Below are 18,989 nucleotides of genomic sequence, written 5' to 3' on the forward strand. Positions count from 1 at the left end.
AGAAACAGGTACAGGGGGACTTTGAGATCCTCTCTCCCCTGGATGGACCTTTTCTAGAAAACACTACATAAGTCGTGCGAAAGTGGGCTGAGGCCTGGGTTCGGATGCCGACTTTGCTAGTGACTTGCTGTAAAATCTGTGCGATTTCAAGTGAGCTGTTTGCAAAAAACCAAAACAACTCGTCCGACACTTTTGCGTCTGTTACCTCCGCTTTAGCAGGTCCGCCGTTCCCATTTACCAGGCAGAAAACGCGACCCGGGGAGAGGCAGGGGAGAGAGGGGTCGAAAACTGGTTGTGCTGGCTCAGTCTTCGGACCCCAGTCTCCTCCTTTGGCCTCGGCTGGGTCCGGCTGAGTCCGGACAGCCAAAGCGCAGGGTTCGCGCGGCTGTCAAAACCTCAGCCCGGGAGCGCCCCGCCCAGCCCAGGCCCCTAGGCGAGCGGCACGCCCTCGAGCCGCCATTGGCCTGTCCGGCAGCCCCCGGGAGCCGCGGCCAGAGCGACTGTGGGCAGCGGCGGGCCGCCCCGCCCCCGGGGTGTCGCCCCGTAGGACGCGGCGGCCGTGGCGGTGGCGGCGGCGGCGGCGGGGGCTGCGGCGCCAGAGGAGGCGCGCCGTGCTGTGCGCCCCGCGAGCCGCTGCGCCGGTGGCGAGGTGAGAATGGGCGCGCCGCGCGCCGAGGACCCGGCGGCGTCCGAATCCGTGAGCTCTGGGGTGGTTCGGGGCGCGCCGAGGGGCGAGGCGAGTTTGGGGGCCCTGAGGCCTCGCTCTCGCGGGAATGATGCTGGAGATGATGCCGAGGCTCCGGCGTGAGACTCGCGGCTGCCGGCGCTGCGGTGTGTGAGCCGGTGAATGGGGTGTGTGGCATGGCTAGTCTTGGAGCGCGCACCGACGGGGCGCGAGTGTGCGTGGGAGCTGGCGTGCGTGGGCGACGCTGGCTGTGCGGGCTCCGGTGCTCCGGGTCTCTGGGATGTATGTCTCTCAGATGGGCTTTGTGGGCTCGCGCAGTGGGCGTGCGCGTTCATCTTCAGCCTGGTGTCTGGCTAGTGGCGGGGCTCGCGGGAGTTCTGCGTCTGCACCCCGCGGCCGTGTGTGTGTGTGTGTGTGTGTGTGTGTGTGTGTATGTGTGTGTGTGTGTATGTGTGTGTGTGTGTGTGTGTGTGTGTGTATGTGTGTGTGTGTGTGTGCGCGCGCGCGCGCGTGCGCGCGTGCGTGCGCAGTGCCCAGGCTCTGCTCAGCCCGCCCCGGAGCACCTGGAGGAGCGCAGCTAGGGACTCATCCAAGCCCACTCCGGCTCTCCTGGAACCCTGCTCCGGGGATCAGGCTGCTGCCCTCTCCCTGTTCCTTTAGGGAACTCCGGACAGGAACTCCCATCCCGTCCCAGTGTACTGCCCTCTCCCTGTCCCTTTGGGGAACTCCTATCCTATCCCAGGTCTTAGTTTCGCCTTTCGTCCTAAGAGGGCTTGGAAGCAGATTAGGGCAGGAGGGATTCGGAACCTGTGGGGTCAGGGTGGCGGCAGCGAGATGGGGACGACCACGGTACATGGGGTCAGGTGGCTCAGGGATGGGGTCGGTGTGGTGACGCTAACTTATTTTATTTTTTGAGTTTTCGAGACAGGGTTTTCTGTGTAGCCTTGACTGCCCTGGACTTGCTTTGTAAACCAGGCCGGCCTCGAACTCACAGAGGTCCGCATGTCTCAGCCTCCCCAAGTGCTGGAATTACAGAAGTGTGCCACCACACCCGGCGATGCTAACCTCTTTTAGAGAGATCAGAACTAAGTAGAGCGTGACTGCCCAAACTGTGGTCTCAGGACTGGGAGCTCAGTTTCCCGCATTCTAAAGCTCGGCGCTTTCTCCCTCCGCAGGAGCTTGGCTCGACCCCCAGCCGTGCGCCCCGCCCCGGCGCCATGCATTGCGAGGTGGCGGAGGTACTTTCGGACAAGAGGCCAAAGGAGGCCCCTGGAGCTCCCGGCCCCGGCCGCGGGCTCGCCGGCCTGGGAGCGCACATGGCCTTCAGGATTGCCGTGAGTGGCAGCGGCTGCGGAGACGGGAACCCTCGAGACCTGCTGCCTCGGCTGCCGGTGCCACCACAACGCGCCCACGACCTCCTCCGGCCCCGGAGCCCTCGAGACTACGGCGTGTCTAAGGCCGTCGGCGGCAAGGGTGAGTCCGATGGGCCGCAGCGATGTGCTGACCAGCCGGCATGCAGAGTTCAGTTAGGGCTGCGGATGCTAGCGATGCGCCGCTGCCACTGGCTCTGTAGGGATTCTTCGGAGAACTTCGTGGAACTTCCTAAAAAGTTCCTCAGTATCTATGTGGTTGGTTGGGACTGGCCTGTCAGTTTGAACTGATGCCTGGAAGCATCCAATTTAAACCAAATAGGCATGTTTGGGAGAAAATGTGCGTATAGAAAGCTTATATTACATAACTTTGCTTCTGTATGTTTCTGATAAAAGTCGTGTGAAACGTCAGATTTTTATTGTACATTCGTTTCAGCTTCTGTGTCTAGTAACTGTTTCTAAGCAGCTGAAGGCATACTTTGAACTATCCCAATCTCCCAAAGTAAGAAAGAAAGAAAAGCACGCAAGCAAAACAGAGGACTTCGGCAGGATCTCCCTTAGTTTCCCCATCGGTCCTGACTCCTGACTTAAATTCTTCTGAGTCTATAATCCAGCCTGGGACAAATGTTGTCTTAGAAATGGCTTTTCTGTGCTTGGTGAAGGCAAGGCAAGCTGGGAACGCGCTATGGGCAAATTCAGAGACAGGTGCTGCTATTCTCCTGAAAGTATCCACCCGATCATAGTTAATTATTACTGACGTGTTATTTATAGGTTTTATGGTAACAGATGATTAACCAGACGTTAGAGAGATGGTCAAGGGGTCTGCCGTTCTGCTCTTTTATTCCTCATTAGCCGAACCAGCAGCTTTGGGGTTTGATCATATCAGCCCCGGTACCCTTTAGATTCTTTTCCCAGTTGGTTTACAAGGAAGTCAAAGCCAGTGTTTCGTAGTTGTAGATTCCTCTTCCCATCAGCTCAGCACCTTGGGCCAGCTTGCTTCCGGTTTCTGGCCTGGTTGGAAGAAATGAATGCATGTAGATTTCTCTTTGGCTTTGTAGGATAGATGCCCTTCTTGTCTTCAGTCTCGTCTCTGAGGAGAGATGATTTTAAAAAAGAGAGTGGAATATGGGAAGATGCTTGTTGAATATTTTTGCTGGGATGTATATTCAAGTATGGAGGGGGGGTGTGTGTTGTATAGCGAGCCATCAGCAATGCTTGCTGCAGAGAGCGCCCTGGCTTGTCAGGTTCCGTAAACGGTCCTTTCTTACACTCACACCCAACATCTGCAGATCAGGTCCTGCACGGCGCTATGGAAGGGATGGCTGTCCCCCCACACAACCTTTGTTTTTATGGCTAACTGGAATTAACTCGGTGCTTTGCATATGTCTTGCCTCCATCCTGCTCAAACCTCGATTGTGTTTTCCTCACCCGTCGTCCCTCATCTAAAAGATCTGCGTTTGGAAAAGACAGGAAAAGTGCGAACACAGACTCTTTCCTTGTACTTTGAACTGGCCTTTCTGGTTACAGCAGCACCCCAGCGGCCTCTGCATTGGGAGCCTTCACAGCTCCGGGGCTGTTGGGGTCAGGCAGATGGGCATCCATTTGAAAGGTGAGAAAACTGAGGGGCTGGCACTCTGGCATGATGTGGGCTAGAGAGAGGAAGGTCTGCCTTCACTTTCCTCAGAATCAGGCTGGGTATCCCGAAAGAAGAGCAACCCTCTCCTGGTCTTCTCAAGATGCCTTCTTAGGAACGTCACCGACGAAGTGACACCTTCTTCCGAGGCCTCCTCCCACCAAAACAGTCCGGGACTGCGCAGCCCTTTGAATGTGTGCCGTCCTGCCCCATCCACTCAGGGTTATTAGAAACAGATGAGCAGAGATACCGACTGAAGCGTATTTATTGGCTGAGCTGGAAATGATAAGCCATCCAGCCTCAATGGGTGGTGGGTTGACAGGGAAGTTCTTTCTCCCCTCGTGAGCCTCAGGTCTCCTCCTTGAGACTGACTTAGACAAGAGCACTTTAGGATTAAGATAGTAACGCATTGGATGTTCTCAGTCTCTGGAGGTGACAATGCCCATCACAGGGTCAATAAAACAGGCTGGTACGGATGCTATGTAAACGGAAAAGGTCACTTTTATTAATACTTGCAAGGCGTCATGCGAGGGACATTAATACTGGAGGTAAAGGCGGCAGATTAAAGAGTGAGAAAGATCTGGTTTTTAAATGTTCAATGAGAAGAACACAAATTCTGGTGCACTGGACAGGAGAGGCCAAGAAGTGCTGTGCCTTGGGTCACCCGTGGCCTCTGGTGCCCAGCGAAGGGAGAGAAGACTGCATGGTGCAGCATCAGGGTTCAAATGGTATGCCTTCTGCCTTGGACGGACCTTAAGCCCAGGAAGGGATTGAGCTAATGAGTATTTCCAAGTCTGCACCTGGAGGGACTAGGCATGGGGTGACATCACGGACTAACGTCGTCATCGTTGGTGATAAGAATCACTATCTGTAGCCGAGTTCCCTTTATCCAGATTCCAAACAGCTGACAAGGCCAAATTGCCAAATCCTGCATTTTTAAAATTATTATTAAACACCTGACACTCTTTTGTAAGTCCTGACAAGGAGAGAAGGAAAACAGCTGGGCTTTCCCTGTCGGACAGCTTTGTGGCCCTAGCCGATGATGTGTGCCCTGCCTAGGGCTGCACAGTGTTCAGCGTGTATCCACGCACATTCCTTCATCTGCCGCTGCCTACCTCGTGGGCTTTTCTCGGGAACAGATGGAGCGCTTGTATCGGATGGGGCAGGAAACTGATCCCTCTTTGTAGATTAATGCACGGAGGTTCCAGGATTTGCTCAGAGCTACGGACGGACAGGGGATGGCAGTTCTTGAGGCCTCGCGCTCCAAATCTTTATGGCCTTAAACTTGTACTGTCTCCATGTGTGCGCTTGCATCTGAGAGCTGGAATTCATAAGTAGGGCCTTCTCAACATCCAGAGAATGTGACTGCATTTGTTTTTGGTATGTCTCCTGTCTTAAATGTTTGGAAGTCGGTGATCGTTCTCTGTGCCCCGTCTAGAAGAGTTTGTAGTTTACCAGATGATTCCATCCGTCCAAACCAGATAATGTTGTTACTATTTAACTCACAGCCACTTGATGGACCTGGGCCCTTTTACTATGACCTCATACAAAACGAGCAAAGAGGGGAGATTGACGATTGGCGATCATACAAATGTGAACTCCACTATTAGTTAAAAGCAGTCCCCTGTGACATGGTTGTAAATTTCCAAAAGCGGTCAGTCTAGTAGAAAAAGAAAGAAAGAAAGAAAGAAAGGAAGGAAGAAAGAAAAAGAAAAGGAAAAAAAGAGAAGAAAGCAAGCAATTATAGGCTGTGTGCCTGGGTGTCAGGCTGCTGGTGTGGAGCAAGGCATGATGGTTTCAGTGTGCTATCTGGGTGAGTTGTTTTTTTTTTTTTTCCATCAAAGCAGGAAGCTACTGCCATGTTCTGAGGAGGTCAGGAGAGGCCAGCACATCTGTAATAGAAAGGTATAAGTTATTTTTAAAGCATTTTCCCCTCTGGCTCTAGTGGGCAATTTGCTTGCATTTCATCCATTTTAAAGTGCTGGTCCTGGGATCCGGAAATAATCAGATCCAAATTTTTTCAGTGCTTGAGGTTTCAAATCAGGGGGGAGAAAAACCTGCTGGCCAAATGTCAGGCTCGCCGAGACAAAGAGAAGCAAGTATGTGTGTGGGTACACAAACGAGATAGGGACATGTGTGTCTACAGCCATAAGAGTGACGCATCCGACAAATCTTTTATAGACATGCAGTGGAAATATAAGTCCCAGAGATTGCCTTCAAATTTTATGCAGCTAGAGTTTTTCTCCCTTTTGTGCCTTTCAAACTCTCTAGAAGTTGTTTAAGTCTTGGCTGGCAGAGTGGAAAGGGAGGGAGGTGTCACTTATGATTGTGCCCTAGTTGGGGCCTTCTTGGTTTCTCTGCCGTTTACCTGCGGTGTACTTATCTGGCCCAAGGTCTCCGGACCCTCTTGGCTGTGTAATCTGATAGGGTGCGTTGCTCTGTCGCTGTGAATTTTCCTATGCCGCACTTTCCCCCCCAACACTCCTCGTCTTAGTTACTCGTCTCCCGCGTTTCGTCCGTGTGAGGAGCAAAGTGAAGTAGTGTGCTCGTTTCTAAAGTGCATTAAAATCCCAACATGGATGTAAGTGCATATTCGCCATTATGTTGTTTGCTCTGAAGGTTGCATAATTATCATTTTCTTCGCTTTTATTTCAGGGAGTTTGGCCAGCATCCTAGAGCAGAGGAGAAACTTAAGCTTGGAGTAGGGGTTTTGGTCCTTTTTTGGATAGGATTAGAAAGAAAAAAAAAAAAACAACAACAAACAAATAAACTTTACTTGGAACTGGACCATCACTAACTGTGGGTGGCTTTTACTTAAAGAGGAGAATTTTCTCAGAAAATTTAAAGCTGATACAGGGTCTCTCTCTCTCTCTCTCTCTCTCTCTCTCTCTCTCTCTCTCTCACACACACACACACACACACACACACACACACACCAGAGTTAAATGTGTACCTGTGGTTTCCTAATTTTTTTTTCCCAGACTAGATTTTAGTTGCAGTTAATTTGGGCCTAAGGAGCCAGTCTGTGTCTTTAGGTAGGGGCTACTTTCTTCTTGTGTGTAAAAGCACAAAATGTTCAGTGTAAGAGGGAGAAGAAATCAAGCAAACTGCAGCGGGCTTTGAAAAGTTTGATCCAATAATCTAAAAAGCACAAACTGTAATACTAGGTCGGAAAGAAACAAAAACAACCCCCTCCCCAGACCTGTGAGGTATCTGCACTATCCCCCAGTGCTCTTGACTCTAGCTCTTGGAAACGGATTGCTTGTTTATTAAAAGCCGCTGCCCAAATTAATAGTTTACAATGAAAGAAAAAAAAAAGTCTTCGGCGTTGGAAGCAAAGTCCGGCCCTGACAGCTGAGTTACTGAGTAAGGAAAGCAGACGGGGAGGGGGCTGTTTTGTGGCTGCTTTGGTCTCCCAAAGCCTTATTTATAAGAAACCGAAAGAAAACAGAGGCCGCTTTGCTGGCTGGGGGTGGAGAGAACCCAGCCCGAACCCAGGGGTCTTATGGTTTCCAGTCACTGGATGCATCTGTTTTCTCCTTTCCTGTCTTCCTCTTTAAACTCCGAAAGCATTGTTCCTTCAGAAGGCTCCGGCAGAGCGAGAGGATTGTGTTAGCATTATGTGCTGTGTTCTTGAAGTCAGCGTTTTGAGTCAGAAGCAGGAGAGGCTTCAGCCTGTGGACGGAGGGACACATTTCCTGTAGGGCCTGAATTTGTTTGGCAGTTATGTTTGAACTGCCTGGAGCACACACAGGCACCACCGTAGTACAGCTTTGATGCTGCTTTGAGCTGCTGCCTCCCCCTCTGTAGAACGGGGAGCAGTTTGATTGGATGGTCTGTATCCCTTCTCAGCTAGGAATCTCCAGGATCTCACACTACCTAAGCTGAGGGAGTTGAGAGAACACCAAGCGCTGAAAGAGTCTATGTTTATCTTTAGGCCGGGCTAGAACTTTGACTGCTCCTTCCAAGTCTTGACTGTTGAAGGTGAATACAGAAGGAAAAAAGGAAAAAGAAGACCCATTAGCTTTTATTGAGCACCTACTGTGTGCCAGGCCAGACATGGCACAGCTGTGAGTACATTTAATTGTGTCCGAGCCCGGCACCCCTATGGGGCAGGAAAAGCAAAGAGACAGTCTCTAAATTCTGCAGATGAGCTAGGAAAATGCCTTGTTGAAGGCCGGGCAGGCAGCAAGTAATGAGCCTGACCCTTGAACCCTATTGTCTGAAAGTGAGGCCAATGTCTCCCCCTAAAGCCTATACTCTTGTGGGACGGCTTTCATAAGGCTTGTGTCTATGGTTGGCTGAGCCATGTCCCCCTTACTGAGTCTCAGCCAGCAGGCCAAAGTGGTGTTTCAGGGGAGACTGCTTGGTTATGCATTGCTCCCTGCCCTCCCCCCCCCCCCCACACTGCAACACTGGGCGGAGAGAGTTTCCGGTGTGATTTGTGTCTTTAGGGAGCTGGGGTCCTGTGAGGGTTCTCAGGCTGGCCATGGAGGCTCCCTTCTCTGAAGCAGGGGACAGGACCGCGCCCTCCCACCCCGCCCAGGGTTATTGCAGGTTACAGTCCCTGGCTGAGGCCGTCTCGTGGTGTGGAAGAATTCCTTGCACAGGCCAGTGGCTCGGGGATCCAGGAAGAGGTGGTTTTGTTTTCAGCACTTAGGGAAGATAAAAGGTGGGCTTGTAGGTGTGGGCACACTAGGGACCTAACTGACCTTGAGAATTTGTTTTAGAAATGGATCCTCTGTGTCAAGTGATGAGCTGGCCGGATGAAGGCCAGAGGTCTCCTTCCAGGCTGAGTCTGGCCTGGCACCATGTGTCCAGGAGACAGCTGTACTCTGAAGGAGTCACACTTAGATCTGGGGACAGAACTGCAGGAGCCTTCCTGGTCCCCGTGTCAACGTGTGAAACAGCATCAGGGATGTGTCTTTTCAGCCACCACGTTGCGCTTTTAGACGCGGTTGCTTTTGTTTTGAAATAACAGGCTTGCTGGAAAATAGCACTTTAGAAAGAAACCAAGAAGGTCCATGGGCCTGACTTGAAAAAGACAGAGCCCGTTTGCTGTTTTAAGCTCTCTGGAGGGCCGGGGACTGGGTTTACTTTGGAACGCGGCTGGACCATATGAATTACTTCTCTGAGCGCTGGGCATTTAATACCTAGTAGAAGTTTGTATAAGAGCTGATGATGTATTTTGCCGACTTTCCAACCCTGTAAATAAATTACACGTGCCGGCAGAGGCTGCCAGGATCCACTGTGTCAATTGAAGCTTAATTTTTATCCCAAACCACTTAATACTTTGTCCTAGTGAGCACAGGAAACCAGACGGTCGGCAGCCAGTCCCCAGATGAAGAGGAGCTGCACGGGGCCAGGCCTCCGTGTGTTGGAGACTTTGCCGTAGTGTTTGGTGATTAGGTGTCATCCGTTCTCTCTTCAAAATATATAATGATAATATGATTTTAAGTGTATTATAAAATGAAATGGGATGGCTTCCACTCCCGAAGCCTGGCTCACCTCCCTCCTCTAGAGGAAAGGGCTGAAATGGTGTCTTTTTTGTCTTAATACTGCTGGGCATTTTTATCTCATTTGAGGGCAAAGCCCAGGTAATATCATTGGCATTTCCAGTGCGAAACAAAATAGGGGTTCTAATTTGGACACACTATTAAATATTTCATGCTTCAACCAAACTCAATTCTTTTTTTCCTATAATAAGTTTAAATATTAATTCTCTGGAATGTCAGATGCCTAAAGCGAGGCATTTAGTGATCCGCAGTTTCAAGTGTCCCGAGGAAGGTTTATGAAACAGGATATTTCACTGGGAGAGATGAGTAGCGTGTTTCAGAGATATCTGAGTTCAAGGCAGCATCTTCTGATTTACTTTTTAAAGGGAAAAGGTCATAAAATAAGTTGCTTTATGTGCTGAAGGATTAAGTGGCTTAGGCTGAAATAACAGCAGGCACTTTACTGGTTTCCCCCGTTATATTTTAACAATGCTTTTTGGGGGGAGGGGGTGGGTCATTTTCCCGCCTGCTTGTCTCCTCCTCTCTGGGCCCCCCCCAGCCAGATGGCTTTAATTCCAACCAAATCCCACGCGGAGGCCAAATGATTGATCAAACAGTCATTTGTACTTACGTAGCGCTTTGTGAGAATATGTCTGTGCCGTAGCTTCTCGTGGGGCAGGCTCTTCGTGGGGCCTTCAGAGGGGCACTTGGAGGGGTGGGGGTCCAGGGATGGATGGAAAGCCGACATCCTGGACCATGAATCCTCGGAACTTCTTGTTTAAAGCCTTTCTAATCCCGCCAGGCCCAGGCACCAGGGCTGCCCAGGTTGCCTAGCCACAAGAGCGTGCTTGCAGTTGGACAGCTAGTGCCTACTGATGGAGGGGCTGCCCAATGACATCTAAGTGTCTTCTAATCTTATTCTTTTTTTAAAAAAAAGTTGCTTGGTGTTTTCCAGCAGAGCAACATAGGCACATGTCTGGGCGGACACAGGTTGTCCGGCAGACTCGGATGTACTTTAACGATTTTGACCTGCCAGCCAGGGGGAAGAAAATAGGACCCTTGCTGGCTAGTTAGGCCACCATCTCTTGCTAGTTCTGTGTCAGTACAGACTTTATTGTGTACCAATAAGTGGAGTTTGCCTGCCTTTCTTTCCTTATAAACTACAAAATTACTCTTTAAAAGCAGTATTTATTTTTATTTCAGAAACATTGTGTTTTGCCTGCATATGTATATCTGTATGAGGGTGTCAGATCCTTTAGAACTGGAGTTACAGACGGCTGTGAGCTGCCACGTGGGTGCTGGGAATTGACCCCAGGTCCTCTGGAAGAGCAGCCAGTGTTCTTAACCACTGAGCCATCTCTTTAGCCGCCCCAACAAACTTCTTTGTATTCATTGTCGTATGCCCTTCAATCACTTTGGGGAGTAAGGGAAAAAACAAGATACTCACCGTTGTGGCCTTGCGTCCAGCACTAGCCATCTGACCAGGAGTGCTGGGAAGTGTTTGGGATTGGTTGAGGATGTGGGTGAGGAACATGGTATGGAACAGGCTGCCAGGTTCAGATTATGGCTTGGTGGTCTCAACGCCCTGATCCATAAATTGGGGACAGTAATAATTAAAATTTCAACAGGCTGTGATGAGGGATGATAGGTTAACACAAATACAAGTGCATAAAAACAGACTGGCTCCTGATTAATGCTCATCAGTAATTACAGATGTTGTCCCTGTGGCTCTTGCTGTAAGTGGCATGGGGGCCTCTGGGAAAGACTCTGCCTCCCCTTCCTACCATGCTGGCTCTACTTAATCTTCCCTAGCAGCTGAAGAGCCACCTCATTCTAGGAGCATCTTCGCGCCAGTCTTCTTTCTGCCTAGAACTGTCCGCACTCCGTTGCAGTTATTACTTAGGTGAATTTGAGGACAGGGATGGCATGTCACTGCCTCTGTGTCCCAGCTAAGCATAGACGTGATTTAGGATGGGTGGCCAAGACATTGGGAAATGGTGACCCAGTTGCTGCCCTCAACGAGCCTTGGGCTGTGAAGGAGTGTTTGATAAACTTGTTTTCTTTCACCAACCAAGGATGGACATACAAAGGCTTTCTGTGAGAAAGATTTATTTTATTGATTCTTCCCCCCACCCCCCCGCTGCCGTGTGTGTGTGTGTGTGTGTGTGTGTGTGTGTGTGTGTGTGTGTGTGTGTTTGTGCACCTGCATGTAAGTGTGGTGCTTGAGGAGGCCAGAAGAGGGCAGCAGATCCCCCTGGAGCTGGAGTTAGAGGAGGCTGTGAGCTGTCAAGTGGGTGCTGGGAACTGAACTAGGGTCCTCTGGAAGAGCAGCCAGTGCTTTTAACTACTGAGCCATCTCTCCAGCCCCCCAGCAAATGTTCTCTGCATCATGGTGCTTCAGTGAGGTGCTGAGTGACCCCCTAATGCAGACATTTGTGTTTTCTCCATTTTGAGGCTCTGTCTTGTCCTGTTGGGTGACCTTGGCAAGTCTTCTCATTCTTCTAGGCTGTCCTTTCCCCTCCTTGTTGGGAAGGGCTGACCTTAGGAATGACATATAATTTACAGTTGCAGGTCTGTGGAGCGGCCAGGCCAGGTCAGGTAGAGGACTCCACTCCGTGCCAGGAACTCATTGGTCAGCTAGTTTTGCAGAATTAGTGAGAGACCCTGTCTCAAAAAATAAGGTGGAGAACAATAGAGAAAAAAAAACCCATAATATGGTTGTCTGGCTTCTCTACACATGAGCATATGCACTCCCCATGTACATAAGGGTGAATGTGCGCATGCACACACACACACACACACACACACACGCACACACACATGTACACACAGATGCATGTACCCATAACTCAATGGCGATTGCTACACATGTGACCCAGATATCTCTATTCTTTATGCCTAAGATAAAGTATTTTAGACTGGGTGTTGGAACTGAGACCTGGAACCAGATGGTGTTAGATCTCAGACACAGCCGGGTGTGTGTGTGTATGTGTGTGTGTGTGTGTGTGTGTGTGTGTGTGTGTGTGATATCTGCACTGGAAACTCAGGTCTAGTGCAGGCAAGGATGAGGTAGAACTCCTGGGATGGTGTTGGCTTCCTGGCCCCTCTCTGCGTACCATTGTGGACTTTGTAACCTTGGGCAAAGGTGGCCACGGAGCTTGGGAGTCAAAACCCCACACTGTGCAAGTGTGTCGAACTCTGTGCCTCAGTTTTTCTCTTCTGTTAAGTGGAGGCCATTTCTGTCTGGAGGGCTGACTTAGAGTGAGAAGTCTGCAGACCTTGTGGAATGGGGACTCGCACGCGACAGGTGCGTCTGTTGCAGAGCAAAGATGGGCGAGGGGCAGATCTGAGTCTAGGTCCTGGGCTAGTTGATGGCCGCCGTCCCCTCTACACTGCAGCGCCCTACCCGCTATCCACTCTCTGTCTTCTTGGGTGTAACTGGGGCTCTGAATGCCAGCTGTGGAGGACATGGGTCTGGTTGGCTGGTGTCTTGGTTTTATAGCCGGTGGGACCGGTCAGGAGCAGCTGGTCTTTGTTGAGGTGGGTGTGGATGGTGTCGGCTCAACTTGACGACAGGTCCTGGCCTCAGGGTCAGCCCAGGATGCAAATGCAGCTGGTGTCCCATAGGAAGGGAGGGGGCTTGGCCGTGGGGTGGATCCAGAGGTGCCGACACCCCCTGGTTTAACGGGCTGGGAATTGCTGTCTGGCTCCAGCATCCTGCTGGACCCTCGTTGGCCCTTCCTTTCAAGTTGAAGGCGCTCCGACTGCTCTGCCCCTCACCACCCGTGCAGCCAGCCTCTGTGGCACTGTCGGGCTGGCATTTGTCACTCCCCGCTGGGAGAAGTATCCCCGAAGCCATTCAGGTTTTTCCATTTGCTTCTTGAGAGTTGGGTATCGCCGGCCTCATTTTAGATAGGAAAACAGGCCCGGAGGGGACCAGTGGCCCAAAGCTGTGGAGCGGTGCTGCAGGCTGACCTGCCTTTCTTCTCCCTTCACTACCTCCTGGGGCTTTACTCAGCTATAATCTGTTTCATTCCTCATCTTCAAGAAACTTCTCCCTTTCAGCCAGGGTTAACCTTGACCTCCTTCATATCCTGACTATTCGTTGGTACTTTTCTCCCAGGAAGAGGCAGTCTGGCAGAGCTCCTGGTTTTCTCTCCCAGGGTTCTTCCTGAGGAGCAGGGTCTGGGATGAAATGACTTACTGGTGGAGTTCCCAGGATGGGCTCCTACAGGACCCTGGCATCAGTTCTGCTGCAGTGAAGGCGTGCATCTGGGGAGTCCAGAAGCCGACTTGAGTTTCTTCTTCTTCTTCTTCTTCTTCTTCTTCTTCTTCTTCTTCTTCTTCTTCTTCTTCTTCTTCTTCTTCTTCTCTGCTTCTTCTTCTTTTTCTTGTCTTCTCTTCTTTCTTCTCTCTCTTCTTCTCTTCTTTCTTCTTCTTCTCTTCCTTCTTCTGCATTCTCTTCCTCTTGCGTTTTTGAGACGGGGTTTCTCTGTATCGCCTTGGCTATCCTGGACTAACTTTGTAGACCAGCCTGGCCTCGAACTCATAGCGATCCACCTGCCTCTGCCTCCCGAGTGCTGGGATTAAAGGGGTGCGCCACCACTGCCTGGCAGGGCAGCACCTTGAGTTTCTAAGCTTTATTCTTTCATTGAGCATCCGCTGTACAGGTATCAGGGCTAGCCCTGGACATGATGGTGGCTTTAACAGAGCTCATAGCCTGGCAGGCAGGTGGACAATGAGTATTGCAGGATCCCAGCTCAAACGGGAGCCCAGCCCTCCGGTGTGCACTCACAACTGGGTTTCTTTCCTAAGCAGATACCCGTCCTCCAGCTGGTGTCAGCTGATGACCTCAGCCTTGACTTACTAAATGTGAAATGGACACATTTGCTGGGTCCCCTGACTGGCCTTGGGGGCGGGGCCAGTGAGTGGGACCAGTAGGTGAGGGGCCTTGACTTCAGAGGGAGCCCTCTGAAGGCAAACGGGGACTTGGATCTGCAGAATCATCCTCTGCAGGACGCTGGAGGTGGAGCCCACCTTGGACAGTCTGTCCTGGATGGGGCTGCCTTGTCTACCTCCTGCTCCCTCTAACCTCTTACTAATTTCTGCTGTGTGAGTGAGCCACTTTCGGAGGTTCTGGTTGCTATGCACTGGGGACAAAGAAGAGCTGTTTGCCAGGGAGTGAGCCATTGTTTGATATTGGCCGAGCAGGTACAAGCTCCGTGGCCTCTAGAGACCCCCCCCCCCCATCCTCCCCAGCGCTTCAGTGTTCTAGACTCATCTTTTACTGGACACTGCCAGCCACTCCATCTCCCCCTTAAAAAAAAAAAAAAAAAAAAACCAAAACGGATTCTCTTGTTGAAGGCGGTGAGTATCCTGTGATGTACCTTTATTTTTCCTTAAGAATAGTTGTAGTCATTTGAATGAATTACATAGCATTAACAATTCTGTCTTTGGGTTGTTTTACCTACATTCTAGTAGGTAGTACCCCAGTAGTACCCAGTACTACTAGTAGGTAGTACCCCAGTAGTACCCAGTACTACTAGTAGGTAGTACCCCAGTAGTACCCAGTACTACTAGTAGGTAGTACCCCAGTAGTACCCAGTACTACTAGTAGGTAGTACCCCAGTAGTACCCAGTACTACTAGTAGGTAGTACCCCAGTAGTACCCAGTACTACTAGTAGTACCAGGCTGGGGGCTACACGACCTGGGAATGTTCTCAGGTTTGCAGAGAGTTCTGGATAGAGCTAGGGTTTCGTTCTTGAATTTTCCATCTGCTTCCTGATGCCCTCTCATATGCGAAACTTTGTGCCCTTGGCCTCTGCTTTGGGGAACATCCAGCCATAAGGGTGGGCAGGGGATATACCAGCCTTGAGGTAAATCAGCCTGCTGGCTACCAGGCCAGCCTCTCGTTGGAGACACAGACCTGAGTCCTCGGGTCTGTCTGCTCTGCTCTCAGAGTCCATGGAACTGTTGTGATGAGAGTTCTGGGCTTCCTGGAGAAGTGACACCAAGTGGGCAGGCCCTGGTGAGAGGGAAGCAGCCCAGAGGCTGTGGTGGCCTCTGTAAGTCTGTCCTCAGGCTGAGAACACACGGAGGGTGTCCTGTGCAGCACTTAACAGTGGTGGGATTCGGTTTTATCCTTGTTGTTTCCTGACTTCTGGCAAATTGCTTGGCCTTAGTCCTAATCCTTATTTGGGAGGTGACTGGCCCTTTGAAGATAATGTAATTTATTAATCTTTATTTTTCCGCTCATTTAAGTAATACAGACAGTTTGGAAGCTGTAGAAAGATGTAAAAAAAATTCTTGGCTTATAATCACATTCCTTGCAGAGCCTGTTGCTTACGGGTTGGTATATTCCGCTTCAGTTTTGTTCATGTTTAATATAATATTAATATATCTTTATATTACTGAGATATTATATATCCTGACTATAGCCTTAAGCACTTATTTGTAAGGTTAACATTCTAACAATCATTTCCATGTTATTAAAATTCTTGGTAGACATCCCCAAATGTATTAAATTTCATTTGCTTAGATTATTTTGAATAAATCACACATTAAAATGGTTTCAAATTCAAAAGATCCAAAAAGAGTCCTTAGGGAACCCCTGTCTCTTTAGTTTTTCACCTGTGTCTGATGCCCCATCCCCAAAACTAGTGATGTCTAAGTTTTCCTAGCCTATCAGAGATCCTCTCTGTGCCAGAAAAACAAACATATGTAATGCACATATATGCATAGTTGATAAACTTGCATGCTGGTATAGAGAGACGCAGCAGGAGCACACACAGCATCTTCCTGCAGCAATCTTCAGTTGAACCACTGGTATCTTCTCCGGTGTGGGAGAAGGGAAGCCTCGTGGGGAGGCTGCGAGGCTGCTGGGTAGGAACACTGACTAGATGGCACCCTTTAAAAGCTGAATCAGTTTTCCCAGCTGCAGACAGCCCCTCCTCCGAGCACATACTGCCTGCACCCGCACCTGAGCTTCAGAATTCCTTTCCTAACCTGTAGGTGGAAGCAACATCTGGTTATGATTTCATTTGACGTTTGTCTGACTTTGAGTGTGGTGTAAACTTGCGTTGAGTGTTGATTCATAGTTCCTATCTCTCCTGCTGAATATTTTGCTTTCTGATAGCTCAGTGACAGAGTGCTTGCCTAGCATACACAGGGCTCCAGGTTCGAGCCCCTGGATCACCAAAAGAAATAGCTAAGTAAGCCTTCTGACGTTAAGAGTGAACCTGTTCTTTACGTTGCTTACATTTTTTTTTTAAATGAGTCGGCTGCTTAACTGAGTTCTTTGTGATGTTTTGAAACACATTAAAGTTCTTTTTATAGTCGGGTCGCCCAGATTTTCCCTTGCCATTTTCTTCATGGCTTTCTTCTATGTCACTCACCAGGCCCCATTGTTTGTTGTTACTGCTATTTGCAGAAACTTGTTTTATTAATGTTTTAAAATAAAAACTTTATTTTTAGCAAACTCATGCCAAGCATGGCTTTTAAAATAAGCCAGTATGATAAGGTGAAGCTGGGCCTGCACAGCCACCCCAGGAAGGCAGTCTTCAGCCAGGATGGCCGGTGAGCTCTGCCTTCAGGGGCACTCAGTTGTGTGACATGGTAGCTCTGCTTTGGAGTCATTTATTTTCTAGCATTTTCTTCCACACATATCATCTATAATCGTAAAACTGTTAACAGTGAACCCTCCTGTAGTGACTCAGCGCATCCCACACACCATCCCTTTAATTCCCCCAGCAGTCCCTTGGAGGCGTGTCTCCTTATCTCTAACCTGCAGGCGAAGAGACACACCAGAGAGGGAAGGCAGCTTGTCCAGGGTTACAGGGCTGGCAAGGGGTGAGGGTTAGGTCTCCTTAAAACACAGTTGGCCATGGTGTTGTCCTCACTGCCCAAGTTCTGCTACAGCAGAGGAAGGGTTAGTTCTCTTGAGTCCCATTCGCCCATCTGTGTGGCCTGGCCTCCTCCCCGGCTTAGGGCGCCTTGAGGTTCTTTGGTGAACCAGTGTGGAGTTAGGACTGTGTGTGATAAGAGGGTGTCTCTTTGGGTCTGGTAGGACCCTAAGACAGCAGGCGTGATGGTGGTGCTGGCCACGCTGCTCTGAAGTAGGACTCCACACTGGTTTGAGACTATTACCCAGCATGCACTGAGAGGGGAGGAGGGATAAAGATGGAAGAGCCCAGGAGAGGAGTTGTGGTTTTTTTTTTTTTTTTTTTCTGAAGAGTTGTGAGAGGCAGGCATGTCTTTCTACTCATGCCAAGTGGCAGAAGGGATTACCTCCTCATGAAGCTTAGGGACTGGCTGTACCAGGACCACACAGGGAATATGCATGGCCAGGGTGTCAGAGGGACAGAGCGACAGGTGGATAGATGACCTGTGTGGCAGTGGTGAGGAGGAGCAAAGGCCATGATTGGGGCCACTGCCTGCTGGCAGGCTGAAGAGATGTCCTCTGGAGGTCGCTGTCAAGCCCACCTTGCCTGGAGTGCTTCTTGCCAGGCAGAAGTAAGAGGCTCGACACAGAGGGGGACACAGAGGGGAAGCAGCCGTCTGCTGACCCTGGGACCCACAGAAGTGCCCTAGTGGCACAGTGGGTGACTCCAGCCTAGAAGACAGCTCAGCTTGCTGCTCAGTGGACAGCCAGGGACCTGGAACAGCCACTTCCTGCCTGGCCGCACAGGGAGGAGGGTAGCTGAAAGTGGAGTTCAGAGTTGAGATTATTAATCTGGACAAGACATCTTAATTACTAAACTGAGACCGTGCTTAGGACTGAAAGTCCTTGGGACTGAAAGATGTTCTGAGATCTAAGAGTGACCCGGAGTGTCCAGAGAACTCCCAAATTTTTAGCTATAGGGTTGGGGAAGAGGGTGTGTCTGCAGATGGAATTTTTCTAAAGGGCAGCCGGAGGGGTGGGCAGGAAGGACAGTGACAGCGCCCCTGGAGCCTGTGTTCTCACTGGGACTTGTCAATCAAGAATCAAGTCATTCAAGCCATGAGAGGGCCTTTCATTTTCCTAGTGTTTTGGTGGTGGTTGTTTTGTGGCTTTTTTTTTTTTTTTCCTTTCCATTTTTATTTGCTTGGTTTTACATTTTCCCTTAATTACTTCGTCACCCTGTCAGATGCCAGTGCTCTCTTTCCGGTATCCCCGTGTGGTATGGAGGACTTCTTTGAGAATTTTATTCCCTGAGAGGATCTTCGCATGCTGCCTCCTCATCTGTCATGTACCCTGGGTGATGGAAGCAGAAAAGAGACTTTAGTGTAAGGGTGCTGACGGGGCTTCGGAATTTCCTGCGAAGGCTGGAGAAGGAGGATTGGTACTGAGTGCCCACTGCAGGCCGTCCAGTGGTACGCTCTGGTGTGGGGAGGTGCGCGCATGCGCGGGAGTGGTGGGGAGCCGCTGATGCTCCTGCCTTGACCTGGGATCTAAGTGTGGTTTGGCGCTGTCTTCCTGCAGTCATGTTTTAATCCAAGAGTGTGTGTATGTGTGTATGTGTGTGTGTGTGCGTGCCACAGCGTGTGTGTGAAGAGCAGAGAACAGCCTGCAGGGAGCCAGCTCTCTTCTTCCACCATGTGGGTTCCTGAGAGGCGTCTCAGGTCGCCAGCCTTCGTGGGAAGCATCTTTACCCACTGAACCATCTTGCCAGCTCCTAGCCAGCAGGTTCTGATCAGCATATGTTCATGCTATGGAGAAGGTGGGAAAGCGAGGGTTGTTTGTTGTTTTGTTTTGCTTTGTTTTAGACAAGGTTTCACTGTGTGGCTTGGGCCAGCTTAGAACTTGCAATCCTGCATGCAAGTGCCT

The 18,989-nt window shown here is 50.2% G+C and overlaps 1 protein-coding gene across 3 annotated transcripts in view; it reads left to right on the forward strand.

Moving 5' to 3' along the window:
* Positions 1-1,836: 1,836 nt before the first annotated feature.
* The window catches only part of Glis1 (GLIS family zinc finger 1), a 196,102-nt gene continuing 178,949 nt past the window's right edge, over positions 1,837-18,989 (forward strand). For 2 of the 3 annotated variants that reach the window (XM_051171561.1, XM_051171562.1), the window contains exon 1: positions 1,837-2,158. In XM_051171561.1, the coding sequence (XP_051027518.1) occupies positions 1,903-2,158 (256 nt within the window). In that variant the 5' untranslated portion in view covers positions 1,837-1,902. Of the gene's footprint in view, positions 2,159-5,420; positions 5,502-18,989 lie in introns of those variants that run through there. The other variant, XM_051171563.1, reaches the window with a different exon arrangement.

Source organism: Acomys russatus, chromosome 29 (genome assembly GCF_903995435.1).
Source record: "Acomys russatus chromosome 29, mAcoRus1.1, whole genome shotgun sequence".
NCBI lineage: Eukaryota > Metazoa > Chordata > Mammalia > Rodentia > Muridae > Acomys > Acomys russatus.